Source organism: Gopherus evgoodei, chromosome 3 (assembly GCF_007399415.2).
Source record: "Gopherus evgoodei ecotype Sinaloan lineage chromosome 3, rGopEvg1_v1.p, whole genome shotgun sequence".
Classification (NCBI taxonomy): Eukaryota; Metazoa; Chordata; order Testudines; family Testudinidae; genus Gopherus; species Gopherus evgoodei.
The window spans coordinates 12,201,761-12,213,804 of NC_044324.1; the positions used below are offsets into that span (position 1 = coordinate 12,201,761).

The 12,044-nt window shown below is 44.2% G+C and overlaps 1 protein-coding gene across 1 annotated transcript in view; it reads left to right on the forward strand.

The window, feature by feature from the left end:
* Positions 1-12,044, forward strand: part of SELENOI (selenoprotein I) — a 63,063-nt gene that overhangs the window by 25,235 nt on the left and 25,784 nt on the right. Inside the window, exon 2 of the mRNA XM_030555086.1 lies at positions 11,668-11,736. Coding sequence (XP_030410946.1) covers positions 11,668-11,736 — 69 coding nt within the window. The remainder of the gene's footprint in view (positions 1-11,667; positions 11,737-12,044) is intronic.

Genomic DNA, 12,044 nt, shown 5'->3' on the forward strand with positions numbered 1-12,044 from the left:
AGTTAATGGGCATTGTGACTTTTGCATTGCATTCCCAGCTCTCAGTTTGCCCCTGCAGTGTTGTAGGGGGAGGGAAGGGGAGACATGCTGGGACATTTTTGTTCTGGTTCTGTATTTTGTTAATGTCAGGTGGTGATTCCAACACTGCAGTTTAGTTCCATCACGTGTGCACGCTTTCTGTAGGAGATCTGCTCGTGCATTTGGGGAGGTAGGACTGAAAGGACATTGCTTTTCTTTTTTAGATAATGATCTTATGGCTTCCTTAATATAAATGGTAAATACTACTGAATGGGTTGGGCGAGCAGTGCCTTTTTTTGTAGTTAGTTGCCTTTGTGATGACTTGCTAATCTTTAGTGAGGCTCTTTTAAACCGTAGAGCGCACGTTCTTAGCTACGCACAGGAGCTACTGATACATGTTATAGAAATTACACAGATAATTAAAATATGGATGTCTGCCAAGCCAAGTGAAATGTAGATGGTACTAGTCCCATTCCGAATCACTTTCTAAAAATAAATCTGCAGTTTTTAGGTCTCTCCTATAAACAGTGTTGCCCATTTCAAGTCGTGAACCCCCCTCCCCCACACACACTTTTATACTTTTTAAAGGTGAAATTTAGATGTTTCTTAAAGATTATTTTTCCAAATTACGAATTACCTGAGTAGACAATTACAAGTTCATCTTAAAACAAAATAGTCCTCACTCCCTGCTTCATTTGCCTCCCAGCTTTTTACAACAATTGTTTGTTGTTGTTCTCTCTTACTACAGGAATGTGGTTCTTGGCAGGTTGAAAACATCTCCATTTACTCCTAAAATGCATTAGATGAAGTTTATCCATGTAGCCTGTTAATGGCTTAATCTCTCTTGAAAAGTTTTGGATTCACCATTTAAGGTTAAACCTCACTTCTAAAAGTAGTAAATTGATTGTGCCCAGATATTAAAAGCTAGAACAGTGGTTAGCTTTAAAAAATAAAAACAGCTCCACCTGCGGGATTGCTTTGTTCAGCAAGGTCTGGTGCTTCCTTCACAAAATCTAGTGGTGCCTGGGGAAACACCTCTTATGGTTGTCACGTTTTGGTTTTTTAAATACTTTTAGTAGCCAGGTATCAGTCCTGCAGCTTCTCTTAGTTCCCAATGTAATTTTAATTGATTGGGGTATTCATCTCCTGTCCTGAACTATTGTGTAGTACTGCTGTGCGCTGTCAGGCAGATGCCACTTGCTGCTTCATAGGTGGGCTGCATTTCCGTCGTGAGTGCAGTGATTATACCAACTACAGGACTCTAAAAGTGCCTCTCTGATCTCCATGTTAGTTGTTAGGGTTTGTGACTGTTTTGAGTATGAATGTGCAGAGGGATCCACTGGAATGAAAGGTGCTATATTAAAACAGAATCAGGATTTCAAATATTTGTACGCTTTGAGTGCGAGTTTGTTGTGTGGGTGAGCTACTTGCCTCATATTTTACCCATCACTCACTTGCCCTGCCCTTGAAAGATACTGGTGAGCCATTGTCATAACTGGTGCTACCTATAATCTACAGAGAAGTACTTTGAAAGAGCAGGACTCTGACAAGTGTAATTACATTTGTTTTGTATTTTTTTTTGCACATGGGCTTGGTGATGTTGGACGTCCTGCCAACTTGCATCAAGAAGCAGCAGGAGTGAAGTGACAGAATAGCAAGATTTTAACAAGAGAAGAAGCTGGAATCTGAATCTTTTGGGCCTTAACAGTTCTAAGAAAAAAATGGTGCTGGGTTTAAAACTGCCACTCTGCATTTGCTTCACTGGTTATCAGGAGACACTGGAGCCAAGGAAGGTGATGCTTGAGACTGGCTGGACAGATTACCTAATTGGATTACTTTTGTCAGTTAAGACTCACATGCTAAACTGTAAGACAAAACGGTCTACTCTGGGACTGCAAAAGAAACGGGGTTTAAATCTACGTGCCAGAAGAGCACGCTATGTACTGTAGCTGTGTTCCAGATGTACCCTCCCAAGGGCTTGCTTTCACTCAGAGTAGCTTGCAGCATGGAGTTAAGGTTACTTGTAAACCATCAATTGAGAAGTCTGCTCCCTAGAGGTCCATCCAACCTTATGAATGGGGATAGCCCTTAAGTCTTCATCCTGATGGAGATGTAAATTTACCAGACTGATATCTCTGTGCTTGGAAATGTGATTTCCAAAAAGCAACTTTACACACGCAGCCTGCCTAGGAGGCCTGATGATGTGAGTTCTTCCAGCCAAGAAAGATTGGATGAGGCCTCCTTCAAGCCATGGCTTCTCACTCAGCTAGACAGTTGTGTGCAAGTTGTTTGCTTGGATCATCTGGGTATGTCTCACTTAATCAGTTCCCTGCCAGGGCCTTGGGCATTGCTGCACCTTGGTCCTTCCTATTATCTGCCTGTGGCACTGTTATAGCATTCCCTCTCAGATCTGAACCTTAGAGTTCAGAAAATGAGATACTAGCACCTGAATTCTCTAAGCTTAATTACCAGCTTAGATCTGATAGCACTGCCACCACCCAAAAATATAGTGTTTTGGGGCACTCTGACCTCCCCATCCTTCCCTTGGAACCCCAAGAACCCAGATCCCTTGGGTTCTTAAAACAAGGAGAAATAAACCATTCCCCCACCTTTCCCCCTCCCAGAATTTCCCTCCCTGGGCTATCCTGAGACATACTGATCCAGCCTCTTAAATCACCATACAGAGAAGCATCTCCCTTCCCTTCCACAAAGAGGCAAACAGATTCAAGGAAAACAGAGAGAGAGTCTATCTCTTCCCCCCTCCTATCTCCCCCACCCGTCCTGGTGAGTTATCCCAATCCCCTGGAATAAAACAAGGGAAACAAGAAAAAAAAATCAATCAGGTTCTCTAAAAAGAAATCTTTTAATAAAAGAAAGGAAAAAGTAAAGAATTATCTCTGTAACTTCAAGATGTAAATATTACAGGGTCCTATAGCTTACAAACGCCAGAAAGAGACTTTCCCCCCAGTACCAATACAAATCAAAATATTCCCAGCAATTACACATATAAAAGTTAACCAGCCAGATCCACAACTGCAAATAGAGTAAAACAATCAAAAAGCCTAAACTGCCTGTTTTTACTTACTATTTGAAAAGAAACTTAGAGAACCTGTAGTAATGTCTGGTCTCTCTCAGACCCTCCGAGAGAAGAACACACAACGGACAAAGAACACACACAAAAGCTTCCCTCCCCCAAATTTAAAAGTATCTTGTCTTCTGATTGGTCAGGTGTCCAGTTCCCTGCTTGTAACTCTTTACAGGTATAAGAGACATTAACCCTTAACAATCTGTTTATGACAGGCACATAATAATGTAGCCCCCTCTAGGCTATAATATTTCAGTCGAACTTTGTTTGTTGGTTTTAGTGTGCAGGTGCTGGGTGGCATTAGTGGCCTGTGATCTGCGGGAGGTCAGGCGAGATGAACTGGTGGTCCCTTCTGACTTTAAATTCTGTGACTCTAAGTAGCTTATCACATATGTTAGGGAGGTTGTGCAACCTGCCCATGAGTTAGCCTCTGCATTGCTGTACATTTTCCCACAGTGAGGAGAAGGAAGTCCTGTGGCAAAACACAGGCCTGGAATCCAGGAGTTCTGGGTTCTGTTCCCAGCCTGCAAACTAACTTCCTGCATGACTTAGGACAGGTTTGCTTATCTCTGCTAGTTTCCCTGTCTGGAAAATGGAGATAATACTTGCCCCACCACTAGGGCTTTGAGATTTCATTGAAGCTTATAAAGCACGTTGGGATCCTTTGGCTAAAAGGTGACAGAGAAGTGTATATAGGTCAAGCTGTATAGAAAAAAATTTCTCTTTTTGTCCCAAACTGTTTAGTTGCTTTCTAATTCCAAGTGGTTATGGGGATAATGAGATTGTCTGAATCTCTATCTCCTTTCCCCTCTGTCCCTTGCCATTAGTTTAAATCTCATTATCTCTTAAACCACTTGGAATTCGGTGCTTTAAAATTGCAGTAAGATGGGTGCTGAAATTCCTAGTAGTATAAGGAGATGAAGTTTAAGATTCTAATGCTATGGCACAGCTTCGCCAGTTGTCTGGGGTGGTTGATCGTTATGGGCTTGGTGAAGTAAATACAGTATATCAGTTTGTCGAAAGCCACAGCTGTGTCCTTTACAGAATGCAGAATAATCTGTCGTTGAGGTGTGCAGCAACTATATTAAAGAAAAAAATTAAAAAGTGGGTTATCAAACTCTCCGAATAAAGGACTGGAGTCAACTCTTATTTTAACATTCTTTTCATAGAAATAAATTATAATAGTTAGACAAGGTAAATGGATTTTCTCCCACCCGTTTGAGAAGGATCAGTTTCCAGTCTAATATTAAGGCCCTTTCTGCCTTCTCAGTTTCCTATGCTGTTAATCTTGGGATTGGCTCTGTCTCTTTACAAGAGGCTTACGCAGGTTTGGTTTGTGCCTCTTGCCACAAACTACCTTATTTGGGTGCACAAGCACATTACCCCGAAACAAGTTTGCCTGGGCTTGCCAGCATCTAATGAGAGAGAATAATTGTTAGTTTTAGCTGGCACTTGCAGGCCATGGCATGACTTTACATTAACATGCTCTGACAAATTCTACAGCTTTTCATAGACAGGTTAGTGTAAGACTTGAATGGGTTGTCTGAGTCTCCTCACTGTGCAGAGTGCTGGGAGCAGGGACGAGACTGTATTATTTTGAATTCAAACATGACGCTTTGGTGTCTTTTCTCTGCCTCAGTTACTTCTAGTGATTCTCTGTCATCTTCTGGTCCTTCATAACTGCCTCTTGTGTGTTCCTAAGCTATATTCTTTCCTTGTGGAATATATTTTAATTAGGTGATGAAAATAAACATCTCCTGGTCAATAAATTGTGGGCTAGCGGTTCGACTCTGTCTTGTTTTGATGTCTGGAGCTGCCTTCTCTTTTCCTTGTTCCCCTCTGTTTCTAAAAAGAAGGTAAATGGACATTGCTATCGCCTTCATTTGGAAATGCAGTAAAAAAGATCACTTAGACAGAAGATGGCTTTTGGAAAGTGACTTTTCTTTGGTTGTAGTTGGGGAGAGGAGCTTTCCTTTGGGAGGGGGGATGTGTTTGGTGTGTCCTGGGAGCACTTCACCAGGATGAAGCACATAGAATTATGGGCTGAACAATGGAATGACTGCCAAGTCTCTCTCACTTCAGCCCTAAATAAGTCAGCCTTGGCATTTATAGCCTCTGAATTTTTTCTTGGGATTGTATCAAAACGTCACCCAGGAGGAAGGACTTTAGACAGGATAATCTTTGTACCTTTGTGCTGGGTAATAGTTCTGTTATGAGGTAGAGAGCAGATAACAACTTGCAGCATTATTTAGAATTAGATAGTGTCTGGTTTATTGATTGTAAATGAAGCATTTCCAGAGGATTTGAAAATTTCACTGGCCCCAAGGGATTTTTCTAAAGAGAATACTAGCAACTTCTGCAGAGCCTAAGCTTTAATTAAAGTTAAGTACACTTGATGGCTAGGTCTTCTCATGTTCAAGCACGATCCTGCACTGGTTAAAGAAGTGAGCATTGGGTGCTTTCACTGTGCTTGTTCCTTTCTGGAGCTGTGCAGATTTCAACTCCAAAAGCAGTGAGTCAGACCTTTAGATATCTGGGTTTCAGGAAATTCATGACATCCCTGTCTTCAGGTAGAATCTGATGGGGTAAAGCCAGGCAGAAGCCATGGTGTCTGACCACAGCACAGATTCTCGCCATCTTCAGCCAGACACAATTATTTCTCTTCATACATCCTGCAGCCTCATAAAACTTTTCCTGTGTGCCTGGGGTGAGTAGATGGGGTGTTGTTTAGACAGACGTGGAAAACAATAGTTCTTGACCATGATGGACGTGAGAGAGTGGCTTTTCTGCCTTTGCTTGTATGGGACATTATCAGTGCCTGTCAAGTGAGAATTTCTGCTCCATTTATCATTTCTGTTTCTGCGCTAACTTTGGTATTGGCACACTGGCTTTTTACAGTGTATTGCAGCAATAATAGCCTAAGGCAATGAAAGGGTTTGGTTCTTATACACTGTAGACCCATGAAGAACTAATTGTAAATGTCGTACTAATACTGCACAGTACCTTATTTATGTTAACCCAGGCCAAGATTTTCAAGACCTACTAGTGTCTTGAGTGTGCAATTTGAGACACCTTTGAGGCACCTTTAAGGGGCCTAATTTTCAGGGAGAGGGTGCTGTAAGATGTCTCAACTTGTTCATTAAGAATTGCTAGTCAGCTTTGAAAATTGTGTCCCTCTGCCAAGGAATTACCCTGCAGTAAATGGCAGATCTTTTACTAAGAGAATAGAAGCTACTCAGTGAATTGCTATTTAATGTATAATTTTTATAACCTCTGCATGGTTGTAATTAATCCACTGGCCCAGTTGCCTGGAGCTCAGGGTCCTAACTATTGGGTGCTATATGACTTTCTCTGTTTTCTCTGTTCTTTAGGTCTGAAACACTCAGGCTAGATCTGACTATGTTCATTGTTCTGAGACAGATTATGGGTGTGGTGTGTTTTGTTTTTTTTGGACAACTGGTACAACTTCTACCAAGTATACCCATATCCTCCTCCTCCCATTTTTTTGCAATTTCATATTTCTCTTTGTAGATATGACAGTCTCTCTAATATAGCAACCAGAAGAACAATCCAGTCTTGTACAAGTCCTGTCACTGAAGGACTAACTTTGTTTTAGAGTGTAAAGCATGTCTGTGGTCTTAACAGATCTAAGACACTCTGTTTAGACTATATTCTTCTTTGGGAGTGCCCATATTTTAACTTACAGCTCCAAGCACATCATCCTCACTCAACTAGTTATATACTAATAACTAATCTACGAAATGCTCAACATCTTGGCCTCCAGTCTCTTACTCCTGGGAGAATTCTGCGCTCCTGTGCGTGTGCATATTTAATGAGCCCTGCAGGTTTCTAATTTTTTTTGGTGCAGAAAAAAGCTGCTGCCAAAATGTTGCTTGCAGTTCCACCTTTTAACCACCAGAGAGCGCTGTGGCGCAAGAACAGCAGTAGCTCCCCGCCAGCGAGGGAAGCGAGAGAGCTGCCAGGCCAGGTCAGGAGACAGGGGCTGTGGGGGGCTAGTGTGTGTGTCTGTCAGACAGGGGCTGTGGGGGGCTAGTGTGTGTGTCTGTCAGACAGGGGCTCATAAGGGCTAGTGGGGGAGGACAGACTGGGACAGGGGTTGAGTAGAGTGGAGGCACAGCGCCACAGGGGGAGGGAGGTGCAGACACACATGGGGACGGTGGCGTACTGGGCCACAGAAGGATGGGGAGTGGCTGGATGGGGGCACAGACACATGGGGACGGGGGGGATACAGGGACACCGAAGGATGGGGAGTGGCTCGGTGGGACCACAGACATACATGGGGATGGGGCAGATGTGCCTCACTGAATGGGAGAGGCTACAGATCAGCCAGGGTCTGCATGGGGGAAGCTCCCTAACAATCCCTCCCCGTCCCCCAAAAAACCTGTTCCATGCTTTTCCCACCAATACCCAACAGCCCTCCAGGTTCACACCCAGGCTTCTTCCCAGCAATTTACATCCCTCTCCCATAGCTCCTCTGTTACCCCTGACTGCCTCTGTGCTGCTTTTGGGGGGTGTGGGAAATATCGTTCCGTGTTGTAGTTCAAATGAATTACTACTCCGAGCTCCGTAGTAAGGAGTCTGTTTGTCAAAAAACATTTCCTGAGTCTTTTTTTGTCTGTGTTGTTACAGATATACTTGCTGACAGATATTTTGAAATTAATCACACCGGTTTCGATTATTTTTGGTCATATTGTGTTATTTTGACAAATAAAATATGCAGAATTTTGTAGAATTTTTAATTTTTTGGCACAGAATTCCACCAGGAGTAAATCCCTGTGATTACTATGCTAATGCTACTTGCGTGTAATCTCCTCGTGCAGGGCTGTGTCTAAGCCTACGTCCACACTACAGCTTTAAATCGATATTAGTAAAATCGATTTTATAAAACAGGTTTTATAAAATCGATTTTATGCGTCCACACTAGGGCACATTACTTCGGTGGTGTGCGTCCAGGGTCTCAGGGTACCATCAATTTCCGGAGCGGTGCACTCTGGGTAGCTCAGTAAAAGAATAGGACCAATAACTTCGATATCCGTCCACACTAACCCTAAATCGATTTAGTAATATCGATTTTAGGGTTACTCCTTTCGTTTAGCTGGAGTACAGAAATCGATTTTAAGACCCCTTAAAATCAATTTTAAGTGCCTTGTAGTGTGGACGGTTACAGCGTTAAATCGATTTAACGCTGTTTAAATCGATTTAATGCTGTAGTGTGGACCTGGCCTAAGGAGATGTCTACGCTAGGGCAGGAGGTGCAACTTCCACCTTGAGGAGACTTATCCATGCAACCTCTAATCGAGCCAGCGTGCCAAAAGTAACAGTGTAGCTGCAGAGAAGCAAACAGCGGAAGGGGCTAGCTGCCCAGAGGACGATCTCATCCACGACCATTGGCATGTACTCGGGTGACTAGCCTCTCCTGCTGCACATGCTGCCTCAACTACACCGCTATTCGTAGCGTGCTAGCTCAGACAGAACTAGTGTGGCTAGTTTTCACCCTGACTAGCAATCCCCCATTTCCCCTCCCTCCTCCTCCTTCCTCCCCCTGTAGCAATTACGTAAGCGCAGGTGCATTAAGTAATTTTGGCCGCGGCAGCTCGTTAGTAAGTTTTCCTTCTGCAAGTTATCTTGTCCTTCTGCTAAAGGTGCACAGGCCTCATTATTTCTGCTTTAGACCAATTAGAACTGTTGCAACTGATAACGGCTGTTACACCTGGCCTTTTAGGTTGATTAAAGTTCAAACATGGAGGGACTCTTGTCTGCTGAGGCCTAAAACCAGGAAGGCTCCATACTCTTGTGGCCTTCCACCCTCCCGAGTTACGTAGGGTTATGCTTAGTGACACCAACAGCACTGATGCAGATTTTGGATCCAGGCATCAGAGCACTTACTTCAGCATGGGTGGGGTTTTTGTAGGGAAAGAACGATGGTTCAAGGGAGACACTAGATCTGTTTATGGGTAAACTGATGGCCCAGGGGAGTATTCCATAGCTGTTTTGTGCAGGTTGGACAATAGGAACTGATCATTCCTGGCTATCTTCAGTGTTCCTCCCAGGGAGCTCGCAGTGCAGTTAGGCAGCTTTGGTATTTTGGATCCCAATAAAGGGTTTATTTTTAGAATTGGTCTGATAACTGCTGAGCTGGGTGTGTGCAGGTGTTGGTCCATTATCATCTGGAGCAGAGATCCCCCATCATGCAATGCTTCCCTGCTTTTCTGGTCCTAGAGTTCAGTGTGGTTCTTGCCTTGGAATCTCTGTTCTCCATTCTGTATGCTAATAGAGATGCCTCCCTATCCCATCTTTGATGCAAATGAGGCTATGGGAGTTTCCTTAATCCTGTCACCTTTATCCCAGGGGTTTAGGTGCGTCTCCCACTGCCTTCTCATTGCTTTTTGTAAGACTTCCTTCTGAGTGGCTTTGGTTCAAGCAGGGGGCGGGGGAGTTCTTTTGCGCGTCAGACAGGCTGGATACTGCACCCTGGTTCCCCAAGAACACAGAGCTGATAGGTAACAGTTGGGTGCAGGGGGTGAGGGCTCTGGCTGGAGCAGGGGATGCAGGGCTCAAGCATGGGGCAGAGGGTTGGGTGCAGGGGTGTGAGGGCTCTGGGTGGGATTGAGGATGAGGTGTTTGGGGTGCAGGAAGGTGCTCTGAGGCTCAGGTGGGGAGAGGACTCCCCTCCCCCACCCCCACTCCCCCAGTTCTCTCTCTCCCCACAGCAGCACCTAGGCTGTGGGGGAGAGGTACTTCTCCCTGCTGTGGGAGCTCTGGGGCTACAGGATAGGTGCCCCTTCCCCAGCCCCACCAGGTACAGGCTGTGGGAGGACTGCCCCAGCCACGCCTGGGGCTGGGCCATGCCACCCTGATTGTGGCTAGGTCCAGGTCACTCCTGGGTCAGGCCAGGCTGCACTGCCCCAGCTGCACTTGGGGCCAGCCCAGGTGGCGCCACCCCAGCTGTGTCTGGGTCCAGGCTGCTCGGGGTCGGACTGTGCCATGCCGCCTTTTCCATGTCTGGGTCTGGGGTCGGGCCTCACCACGCTGCCCTGTCCACAGCAGGTGCCTGGGCAGGTTCCCTGAGCACATGCATGGCACTAAATAGGCTGCTGCATGGCCACACAGCTTATAAGGAATCTAAGGAATGTGATATTTTCTCTCTTATTATCTATATACCCTTTCTTAATGATTCCCAATGTTCTGTTTGCTTTTTTGACTGCCGCTGCACATTGATTGGATGTTTTGAGAGAACTATCCACAATGACTCCAAGATCTCTTTCTGGAGTGATAACAGCTAATTTGGACCCATCATTTTATATGTATAGTTGGGATTATGTTTTCCAGTGTGCATCACTTTGCATTTATCAACATTGAACTTCTTCTGCCATTTTCTTGCGGAGGCACCCAGTTTCGAGAGATCTTTTTGTAGCTCTTCGCAGTCTGCTTGGGATTTAGCTATCTTGAGTAGTTTTGTATCATCTGCAAATTTTGCCACCTTGCTGTTTACCCCTTTTTCAGATCACTGATGAATATGTTGAATAGGACTGGTCCCAGAACAGACCCTGGGGGACACCGCTATTTACCTCTCTCCATTCTGAAATCTGACCATTTATTCCTAACTTTTGTTTCTTATCTTTTAATCAGTTACCAACCCGTGAGAGGACCTTCCCTCTTATCCCGACAGCTTACTTTTCTTAAGAGCCTTTGTGAAAGGCTTTCTGGAAATCTAAGTACGCTATATCCACTGGATCCCCCTTGTCCACATGATTGTTGGCCCCTTCAAAGAATTCTAGTAGATTGGTGAGGCATGATTTTCCCTTTTCAAAAAACATGTTGACGCTTCCCCAATAAATCATGTTTGTGTGTGTCTGATAATTCTGTTCTTTACTGTAGTTTGAACCAATCTACCCAGTACTGAAGTACTGGTACTGTCATCCATGAGTTTGCAAATATTACTGCCAGTGGCTTCAAGATTTCTTCAGCTCATTCCTTCAGCACCTTGGAGTGGATAACTTCAGGCCCTGCTGGCTTGATTTCTTTCAGATTAGTCGGAAGAAATCTCTGACGTCATCTTTATTTATTCTGATCTGCAGCCCTTCCTTTTTATTGTCTATGCCGCTAGTTGTCCAGTCCCATGTTATTTTTCACGTTATATTCATGGGGTTATTTTTGCAAAGGTGTCTCCAGGGGCTGGGGGGTTTGAAGTTTTAAATATAAATTCAGTGGTCAGACTTTTTCTGAAATATGAAGACTTCCGGGCAGGAGTTCCATGAGCGTGGAGACTGCAGTATTTGCAGCAAAGGTGGCAGAGTGTGCTTCAGATTTTTCCATTATCTTTAAAATGTTAATGTTTCCCTGCTCTATAGGCAAGTATGACATCCTTCTAGTGTATGACATACTGTGACTTCTCTGACACGCAGCACTTTGAGAACCCCAGAACCAGGGGATATTTGATCCCTTTGAGATAATTTGATATTGTGTCTAGTCGGTATGTTTGGCTTTCTGGGAGACCTGCTGGAGCGTTCATTTAACCATATTTCTCCTCTTCTCCTTTGCAGTACAGTGCGGTGGACAGCAATCCTCTCTCTCTCTACGTTATGCACCCATTCTGGAATACTGTTGTGAAGGTGAGAATTCCTGTTGGTCATGTGGTTCTGTGCTGGAAGTGGAAGTGCCAATTTTCTGTCATGGCATAATCTCTTAGACAGGACTGCCTTTTGGTTAAAACTCTGCTTTGTTAATTCCCATGACAAATGCCAACCTTCGTCCTTCAAGAAGGACAATAACTTCGGGTGCGATTGCATAACCATCTTAAAATTTTATGCTGCAGAATCATAAATGTCAAAAGCCTCTATCGCTATCTAACACCAATAAGTCATAACCCCCTCTGATGTAGTTAAAAGCAATGTGTAGTGCCTATTGTGTGCGCTAACGT